The 10,586-nt window shown below is 39.0% G+C and overlaps 1 protein-coding gene across 1 annotated transcript in view; it reads right to left on the bottom strand.

Annotated features, from left to right (window-relative positions):
- Positions 1–122: 122 nt before the first annotated feature.
- The window catches only part of cacna1ba (calcium channel, voltage-dependent, N type, alpha 1B subunit, a), a 144,133-nt gene continuing 133,669 nt past the window's right edge, over positions 123–10,586 (bottom strand). Inside the window, exons 49-50 of the mRNA XM_051075122.1 lie at positions 7,513–7,721; positions 123–6,524 (exon numbers count right to left, since the gene is read on the bottom strand). Of these exons, the coding sequence (XP_050931079.1) occupies positions 5,970–6,524; positions 7,513–7,721 (764 nt within the window). The 3' untranslated portion in view covers positions 123–5,969. The remainder of the gene's footprint in view (positions 6,525–7,512; positions 7,722–10,586) is intronic.

Raw genomic sequence — 10,586 nt, 5'->3', positions numbered from 1 at the left:
GCTAGTGAAAGGAGAGGAGAAAGTGAAATCTCAGCTGACTGTATCCATACCTCCTGATCGTTAATGAACATTAGAATTTAAGAAAAATATCATGTTAGATTGGCTGAGACTTCAATTTCTCCTCTCCTTTCTCAGGAGACAGCATTTGTCCATTTTGAGCTTATTAAGAAAAATGTTTGTTAAGTTCTAATGTTCATGAACAATTGGGATGTATGGAAACAGTCCATGGCTGAGGGGAAACATCAAAGCCTCTTACAGTTTTTCTCATTTATTAGAACATATTTCTTGAAATTATGATCATGATCAGCTCACATATGACTAGCTGGCTGATATTAATCCAATTCTTTGTGGGATTCCAAGAAATAGTTCTTTAATTGCACGGTAGAGGTACTAGGTATACATGAGTGAATCATCCCCTGGCCAAACCAGGTATACCTGACATCCCAGAGTTGAGGGCTTAGTCATACATACAGTCATTATCTATTATGTACCGATTATCCGTTAGGGGCGCAGGGGGACTGGAGCCTGTCCCAGCTGACATTGGGCTAGTGGCAGAGTACACTCTGGACAAATCAGCAGTCCAGCAGGGCTTAGTCATACACTTCATCTATAAATGTGAAAATTCTGTTCAGAATAGGTTGTTTCCACTGCAATGGCTACAATCATTGGATTTGCCAGATAAGATGGAGTCAATTCATGTGGTGCTTATGCAAACACATGCAATGTGAATTAGTGCTGTTAGTAATTGCAGACCTTCTTGATACTGCTGATCTTTGAGGGAACAGAGAAATGGAGAGACCAGAACAGAAGAAGCAATCCCATTATCTTTGTTAAGATCACCCAAATCATTCAAAGACAAATTTATTTGATTCTTTTTTATTTCAAGGAACTTTGCTTCATACAAAATGTTTAATGTAGAAACAACTGTAGAATTCAAAGTCTGGCCAAGAAACATAAAATCAGGCAAACCAACATTTCACTGAATCCCAAGACCCAAATAAAGGAATGTTCCAGCTCTGCTGCATGGATGGAACAATCAACAATGTTCAATACTGTTTTTGATAGAAATGTATCTTTTCAACAAACCCCACAGTTTATATCAAATATTAAAAATCAACAGCAAAATAACACATAGTATCTAAAAGTACTAAGGTTTCTACATGCACATACATTGTTAGAACATGCAAACATTTGTATTTACTCAAGAAAAAGCCACATCTACACTGCCCATAGTATGCAGACATAAAGATTGGATCATTTCTAATGTTTGGTGGCTGATTGGTCCAGAACTGGACACAGGTAGGTTCCATTTCACGCTATACAGAAGCCACATAGTTTAAGAGGGTACAGGTACAGTGATGATTTTTTCTGCCATAGTGTGACAAAATCTTTAAAATAACGAATGTCATCTATCTGCAGAAGAATGTGTTCTTGTCTTTGACAAAAAGAAGCACTTGACAGTTCAAGGTTTATTTGTGAAAATAAAAAAAAATGACCAAACTGGAAACACCTCCTTTTGAGCCATAGGATTTCCATTTGACATTGTCAGAGTGGGTACATGATATGCATGCAAATATATGTATAAAGTTGCTGTAATCCTAAATATTCTTTTTCTTGTTTACACTTTATGTATTTTAAGTCTTTTTTGTCTGCATGTTTTTTTTTCTTTTTTTTCTTTTTCTATAAAACATTTGGTCACACTCATTCTGAAGCCTGAATCTGAAGAGACCAACATGTAAAGCTACAGAATGGATAGAGAAATGGGTATGTCTTGGTCCATAGCCCTACTCTGTCTTGTGTCTGGCCCCTGTAGTGTGTGTCACTGTGGTTAAACTCTTCCCCCCTCTCAACCACTTGGGGCCCTTCAAGAAATCCTCCAAAAATACCTTCTACCCAATCAGCAGCTGCAAGGGTTAAAATCGTTCCGTCATGTTGCAGATTATTGTGATGCTACAGTAAGCAATACATCAACATTTCACAAAAGACCATTTGATATTGATGTCAGTCCTATGTATCAAGCAAGTTGCATATACCAATACCATATACCATATTGTTTGTGTGTAAATCAGCCTACATATATCAGAGCAGAGTACAGTTTCAGGTATAACCAGACAGTTCTCCAGAGCTCTTTGACTGATAGATGTACATCTAGAAATCTGACAGCTGGAGAATTTGCTCCTTCAAACTGGAACTGATCTCTGATCAGTGTGGCAGCAGGGCAGGTATTAGTCAGTAGGACAACTTGAAAACAAGTTGCAAGAGATGTTTACCCTCCAGTACTGTCAGATATCAGTCAAATGACAGTAGTTGTGTACATTTTAGGAGTTGTTTTGTGATTATCCTCTGGATTGTAACTACATTCTCTCCAGTCTTACAGTGCCAGATGAGATCTTGTTATTTTGAGACAGAATTTTAAAGTTGGTTTACAGTGAGTATTTAACGCACTTTATACAGTTGATCGTGCAAGACAAGTTTCTCTCAGTCTGCTTCACCTCCTCCTCTTCTACATTTCCCAGAATGCATTTTGACAGGCACCAACAAAAAGACATCAACTTCTTGCTTTCAAGTGTTTGTGGAGATATTAGCTGTGTCCCAATCCCTTACAACATATCAGTAGTTCACAATATAAATTAGAATCACACTGACCAATATTATTAGATTAGAATTATTAGAAAGCGTCACCATTACATAGTTTTACCAACAGAAAACAACCTATTTTACAATGTAAAGTGTCATGTCTTGGTTGCATTTCTTTCATAACTACATGCCATCAGTCTTTACAAATTCTGAAGAGTTGTTGGCGGATGTAAACATTTTGGTAAATAGATAAATGGTACCACGTACAAAATCCAGCATTCAATAGTATACTGTTTTGCAGATAATATACAAGAAATCAATATATTTTACCTCTTTGTACTAATAGGAAATGATTTAAGATGTAGATCAACAGACGTCAATCAAACTGTGAATTTGGAATGATACAAATTTAGTGCAATAACTTTTGTTATTCTGTGAGATCACTCTAATTCTCTACAAAATAAAAGTCTCCCTTGTGAATTGTATTCCATCAAAAATTGGACAATGCCAAATTCTGCTTATAGTTATTATGTGGTAAGGTACTAAGACACAGTTAATTATGCTGTTGTGTGTGGATGGAGCAGTTAGTCGCTCTTTTACCGGTGCAAACTGGCAGCTCTTTAAAAAGAAAATGTTTAAATGTTTTCATTCAGACACCAAACCCTGATATTTAATATGAATGAATTAGATTGCTCCATCATACAGTCACTGCTGGAAATATCTTGGCATGACATTGCAGGATCAATTTTTTGCCAGTTATACATGATAGTATGAAAAAAAAACTTCTGGAAATAACAAACTGGACCCAGAAATGCAAAACATATCCAAAATCTGATGATACCAATTTAATTTTAATCCACATATACACACACACACAGGGCCTGGCTTGAGTCAGATACCCATAAAGAATCAGACTGCATCACCCATTGCTAAATTGTGTCCTAAATGAGAACGTGCACACTCTTTAAATCCTCCACAATCAGTAGCAGTCCAAACAAGGCAGGAGCTTGTAAGGCTCACACTGTGATATCCTTTCCAAAAGAATATAAAAAAGAAACTACAAGGTGGTCATAGCAGGTAGCTGATCAAGTCTACCATCTAAACATGCACAATGTGTTACTGGCATAGTGTAACTGTATAGATATATTTATGCAGTTTTCATAGCGTTTGCACAATGTTATTTTCGCTCCCCCAACCATGTGGTTTATTGTTTATCAAAAACAAGAAAAAAAAATTCATAAAAGAAATTTTCAATTCCTGTCTTTTAAGCGTACTGTAGGTATCATTTGTCTCCTTGCAGATAAGGCTTTCTGTACAACTTGTTTTCCTGCAGAGCTACATATAGAACAGTGTGGATGCATTAGAAAACAGTTGACATTGCATCTTTTTTCTACAGTATATCTAAAAGGTTAGGCACTTTGTCTTAAAACATCGCAAAGAAGTCTGTAAGAAACATTAGACCTGAAATGATGGCAAACCGGAAGCAGTTCACATAAAACACACCTTTGTTTTTTTCATGTCATACAAAAAATGACACCAAGAAAAGAGAACACCTACAAGGAATTTTCTATAGAAAACAAATCAGTCAGTTTTCACTACCATGGGTTGCTTCTCTCTTCAAGTTTGTAAAAAACATTTAACAGATAAACAATCATGACTGTCTATGTGACAGCACTTTGTCTGTTTGTCTGACACAAAGGGAATGTCATAAAGGACTAGGCATAATCATAGAATGGTCCTAAACTAAAGAACATCACAGCTATTTGTACAGTGTCATAATGTCTTTGAGGTTTTCCAACAGTATAATTCATTTTAATGAACTATTGACCTGCTTTTAGTTTCCATGACGAGCAGTGACATCATTTTCTGTTGAAACTGCCATACTGACTCTCAAACACATTTCAAGCTTTCAGTTACTGTTAGATTCAATGACTGGATTTTGGGTTTACTTACAGGTTAAAAATTAATTGGTCTGTTACACAGTTTTGCTGTGTGTAATAAAAATATGGAAGAAGGTGAAATGTCTGTTAACCAGCTGATAAAGAGAACACAACTCATCTGGTCTGGTCTTTAGCTGTATTTCCATTATTGTGAAAAAGCTGCTTTTGTATGTGCCCTCTCAATTATTGTGTATGTGGTGTATGTGGCTGTTTGGTTCTCTGTGGTATTGGTGAAAGACTGCAGCAAGCAATGTTTTAATTTATATCATGTAATCAGGTAAACAGAACAGATAGTGATAGATTATAAAACTTGTAAACAGTAAGACTAACTAACATTACAGCTTCACTAATCAATATTTTTATACTTGGAATGAAAAAAGTATATGTGTAATTTGAAGAGTGTGACAAACAACAAAGGGAATAATCAAAAGTCTGTAATTGCCCTTATACTAATGAGTGTTTAAGCTTATTGTTTTGGTTTGACAGCAGACAACTTTTTGATTCAGTCTCTGGTTCTGGCAGGAACAGACTCTGACGGACTTTCTGTTACACCACCTGCTTAGCACCAAACAGCAGACAGAGTTTGCAAATAATTGGTGAATATTGTGGAGCTCTTAGCACAGTTGATGGAGACCACAACATAGCTGAAAGGAGAGTCACTTACATTCTCTGGTAATCAGAAACATGATCCAAATGAATGCTCGTGTTGCTCTATGTCTGATGGATGTATAATTAGGTAGCCGTTTGCTAACATGTTAGCCTTATCAGCTTTATAAAGTGATATGTTAGTGTTAAACGCTTGTTGCACTGCCTCCAAATGACAGAGAAGAAACTATTAATGCTGCTTCAAGTTAGCTACACGGGTTTCCCAAAGAATCCTGTTTGGAGTAGATCAGCATGTGCAGTGCATGAGTGCTGAAACAACTCAACCTGCAGCGTAACAGTGAAATACAGCAGCACTGTGCTTTCTTGAATTGTTTCCTGGAAAAAGACTTTAATTAATGACACACGGCAGATCTGGTCTGGTCCATCTATACCATCCAAAGTTCACCCAAAGATATTATCATTCTAATGTATAGTCTGTGTTTATAATGTAATGCTGTTCGAGGGTCAATATGGTAGTGTCAACAAAACACTGAAATCAGAGCAAATCAAGGATAGCTACTGTAAGATATCTGATATTGGCAAAAAGTCTGCTCTTCTGTCTTTTCTTCTTTCATAATGCTATATGCCCTTTGATAAAGATGACAAGCTCCTGTTCACATTCAGATATAACTCACTTCAAGTGTTCTCCCTGTTACAATGTTCTCCCTAACCATAGCTCTCCAAATTAGGATTAAAATATAACATCAAACACACACCGTGACAAGTTAAACTAAAGCCTATAAAGAAGATGATAAAACTCATCACAGTTCCTCAAAAATGCATTAAAAAGGTTGGTTTAAAGCCATGCTAGCACCATTCGTCCTCCTCTGCCTCCTTGTAATACCTGGGTGCCCTGACGCCAGAGCCTGGGCTGGTGTTGCCCCCGAAGCTGAAGTGGTACCCATTAGGCACCCCAAGGTTCTGCTGTGGAGCTGGAAGCAGGGCTCCCATCATGCGAGGCAGTGCGGTCCGAGATGAGCATCCGGCACGGGGGCTGGGCGACAGTGACGCCACATCCTGGAAGACGTCCAGCTGGTCCTGGAGGCTGCTGTAGGGGCTACCCAGGGCATCGCCATGGCTCCGGCCCAGAAAGGGCTCAGAGCTGATACGAGTGACGGGACAGGGGAAGTGGTGGGAGCTGCTGTGCCAGAGGGTGTTGTGCTCCGACAGACCGCGGCTCAGCCGGCCGGGACTCAGAGAGGCCTGGCTGGACACACAGTGCACGGGGGAGGAATTGGCAGTCTTGTAGGCCACCCCTGGCCGTGGGGTGAGGGGGGTCTGGGGCAGCTGCCGACGTCCATGGCTTGGTGTACTAGAACTGGAACTCATTGCCACTGGGCTGCCTTTAACCCAACCACTGCCCTAAATGAAAATTGGACAAGCAATTTGAAACGGGACAATGATGAGCAAAATAGAGAGGAAAGGTAGAGGGAAGGAAACAGGGACAGGGCCGCCAGGAGGAAAGGAAAGGAAAGACATCAAAATGTGATATGTGATGACAGAGAACAAATGAGGAACAGATCAAAGACAGAGAGGACAGAATGAAAGAAGCATTAATGGAAAGGTAATGACAGACAGACAAAATGGATGCAAAATGATGAAAAGAGAAATTGGAAAAGAAGTGAAAGGCCATGAGAGGCTGCATTACAGGTAGACAGAGGAGAAAGTAGTACAGCATGGTTTTCTCTGTGCTCTGCTTTAAGCAATTTCTGCTTTTTGGCCATGTTGCTTTCTAGGTATTTTGACTTCTATATATTCTATACTTCTATATTTCCTGTATAGTATATTTTTTATAACCTCTTTTCATTATTACTGTGTTTTCACACAGTGTTTTCACACAGTAATAATAAATGAAGTACTCTGGATGAAGTGAATAGTAATAATAAGAAATTCCAGGTTTAGGCCAGTTATAATTTTTTATGCAAAATAATTTAATCAAAATACAAATGTTTCAGTCACTGTATCTCAACAGATCTGTTGTCAGCAGCTGGAGGTAGATATTAATTTGTCTGGAGGTGGATGGATCTCAGTGGAGAAAAACTTCTGTTAAACCATAATGAGGTTTATGTAATTTTTAATTAGCAATCAATAGTGTAATGAAATTAGAGGTCTTAACCTCAGGTGATTACAAAATCAAAATTTTATCATCTTTCACAAAGCAATGGATTACAGGGGATCAGAGTTGTTTGGTCCAACTGGAGTTTTCTCTTTTGATAAGAATGAGGTAGAGCAGATAGCAAACATAGTGGACTTTGTTAAATAAACTTCAACTCCTTAAAAAGCCATTAGAAATATCCTTCACTGGGTTGTAAGCCTCGAAGCCCTACTCTACACGCCAATGCCCTCCCACCTGCTTGTTGCTGGTTTCCTGCCCCTCGCTGGGGGAGGCAGCACAACTTGTAGTGGCAGTTTTGGTGTGGCAGTGTTCCCGGCTGCAGAAGCGGTCACAGGAGTAGTAGCGGTGTTTATCTGCCGAGGAGTGGTGGTGTTTCCTCTCGTGGGAGCGCCCGCGGTCATGGGCTCGCTCTCTGGAGGCAGCTGGGTCAGATGCTGGTTCTCCTGATGCAATGGTAGAAGAGGAAAATATTGCGTTGTGAAAATGATGTTTCTGCACTCTAGATAATATTTAGAGTTCTGACTTTTCTATCTTCTGACGTGTTTACTTTGATTCACTGAGGCTGAAGACAAGTTTGAGTGCCCAGTGTAACTGTCAAGCCATTTACTGTATTTCTGTGCAGTTGCTTAGAACATTAACAATGCCTCTGTTGTGTTCAAGTGTCCCAGTAAGCCATGACAGTGTGGCTGTGAACCAGAATGAATACCAGGACGATGAAACTGAAGTGATTACAACATACATGGAATTCAGCCACCATTAATTTTATTATTTACATATGCTTTTCCTCTGCCACATGGTACAACATCTGCTGTGAAAAAGAGGAGAAAAATGTATCATCCTTCATAACTGCAGATTTGATGGGTTAATGGAAGAAGTATCTGTCAATAACTGAATGTTTTAATGTCTCTGAGCATATGAAAATGCAACTGTGTGCGCTTGCTGACTATACATTTGCATATTTAGGTAATCACAAGACTGAGGTACTGTTCATACCTGGCATTAGCAAGCATCTTGGGTAATCTGATTATAAGTGGACAGCTCTGGGTACATCAGTCCACACCTGGTATTAGAATGCGCCTCTATGCGTGTCTTGAGTGATTGGATCTTACTGGCCCCTGTTATATGCAAATAAACACCTGTATCATTTCTGTTTGTAAAGAATTGCTGCAAGATGTTTTCATGCACTAATAATATATCTGTATGGATATATATGGCTTTTCAAAAATTTGAGACATCAAAGACAAAGCCAGTTTATGTGATTTGGACCCCAACTGAATTAGTATAAATGAGAGTTTATAGCTGTCCACTTGTGATCAGATCACTCAGGATGCATGTCAACACCAGGTATGAACAGGGCCTAACAGTGCATAACCATGGTGGCAGATGAAACCCTGTGAGGTGACCACAGTCAGAGAACACTTTTTCAAGCTCTGTCATTTTTATAGATTACTGTGATAAGATACATGTGATAAGCTTTTGTTTAGGTTCTAAAGCTTATGCTATGACCAAGCATTCTGCAACAGTGTTTGTATTTCATAAACGTCATTAAAAGTTGAACTGCATTGTATTTTCTTTACACTGAAAAGTGTGAGTGGAACATTTTGAGAAACACACTTATTTGCTTTCTGGCACAGAGTTTGTGAATATCTACCTACCACCTGGACGAAATTTATCACGCATATCTGGCGTGCCCAGATGTACAGAAAACTCTCATGGAGCCCCACCCTAAACCCAACAGGAATATTTAAGTAAGTTGAAAATTGTATGTATTTTTTGGGGTGTTGTATTTTCAGGGGTCGTATTTATACAAACTTGCCCTAGATGCTTGATCAGATTGACTTCAGATTTGGTCAGTCTAATATCAAGACATAGACGATGTTAACTGCAGAGCTTTTGAGTTTTCATCAGAGGATGTGTCCGTGGTGGGGCAGCAAATTTCTATGTCTCACCATGAAACAGGAAGTTGCTCTAACTCACAGGTACATTGGTACATGCTGGGGCGGCTGTGGCTCAGGAGGTAGAGCGGGTCACCCACTAATCGGATCCCCGGCTCCTCCAGTCCGTGCCGAAGTGTCCTTGGGCAAGATACTGAACCCCACGTTGCCCCCGATGTTTGCAACATCGGTGTGTGAATGTGTTAGAGCGCTTTGTAATAGTGCAAGCGCTGTGTGGATGTGTGTGTGAATGGGTGAATGTGATGGGTAGTGTAAAGTGCTTTGAGTGGTCGATACGACTAGAAAAGCGCTACATAAGTACCAGTCCATTTACCATTTACCATTTACATTGTCCAATCTGCCCCAAATTTTGCATGTATGATCAGGATCTTGGCCTGAACACATCGGCATGCCAATATTCAGGCACAGTCATAGTGCCACCTACAGGTAACAGGAAATTATATGTTTTATATTTTGATGTCCTGCTCCTGGCAGGTTGCCCAGATGCCACCTCAAATTTGTTCCACCTTTGATAATGTTACATTGTGAAGATTGTGAGTTATCATCAGTTGGTGGCGTGGCAATTTCGATGTCTTGCAATGGAAGAAGAAGTTGTTCTAACTCACTTATGTATCTGCCTCAAACCTCACATGTGTGATAAAAGGCCCGGCCTGAAGATATTTAAATGCCAGTTTTCAATCATAGAACCACCTACTGGTAACAGGAAAAACATTGCCCAATCTGCCTCAAACTTCACATTTATGATAAGATGCCTGGCCTGAAGATATTTAAATGCCAGTTTTCAATCAAGAGTGACTTTATTTCAGATTTTTTTTTTTTGTTCAACCCTGTGTACATAGCTTAAGTATCAACATTCAGACAGGTAGCCATATTGTGCCGAGAGAGGATATTTATGTGACAATGTTCTATGCCCATCTACTTAATATTTGACAGGAGATATATAATTAATCTGGGCACATTTTAATTCAATACTAAATACAATATAACAAGTGTGCTTTTTTGCTAATTTTAATAGTTAGTTATTTACTTACTTTTGTCATTTTCTGTATTTTACTGTATTTTATTTCCTAGAAATATAACCTCAGTTACAGGGCGGCAAGTGTCACTGTCCACTGACATTATTCCTGTTTCTTTTGTTTTCTTACATGTCCTCCACACAGGGTCATTGAGGAAGAAAGAAAAACTCTTAAAGTTTTAACTTTAATTAAGTTCTTAGGCAGAGCAGATGTCCCCCTTTGCACCAGACAAGATGAGACAGTATTTAGAGTGTTTTGCTTGAAATGTCCAACAAATGGGACCTCAGGATATAGACTGTGCCTGTGTACTGTTCTCCTTAAACTCTATGTGTGTAGG

The sequence above is a fragment of the Lates calcarifer genome, linkage group LG13 (assembly GCF_001640805.2).
Source record: "Lates calcarifer isolate ASB-BC8 linkage group LG13, TLL_Latcal_v3, whole genome shotgun sequence".
Taxonomy (NCBI): Eukaryota; Metazoa; Chordata; class Actinopteri; family Centropomidae; genus Lates; species Lates calcarifer.
Note: the sequence above shows the minus strand (reverse complement) of the source record. Positions and strands in the feature narration are given on the sequence as shown.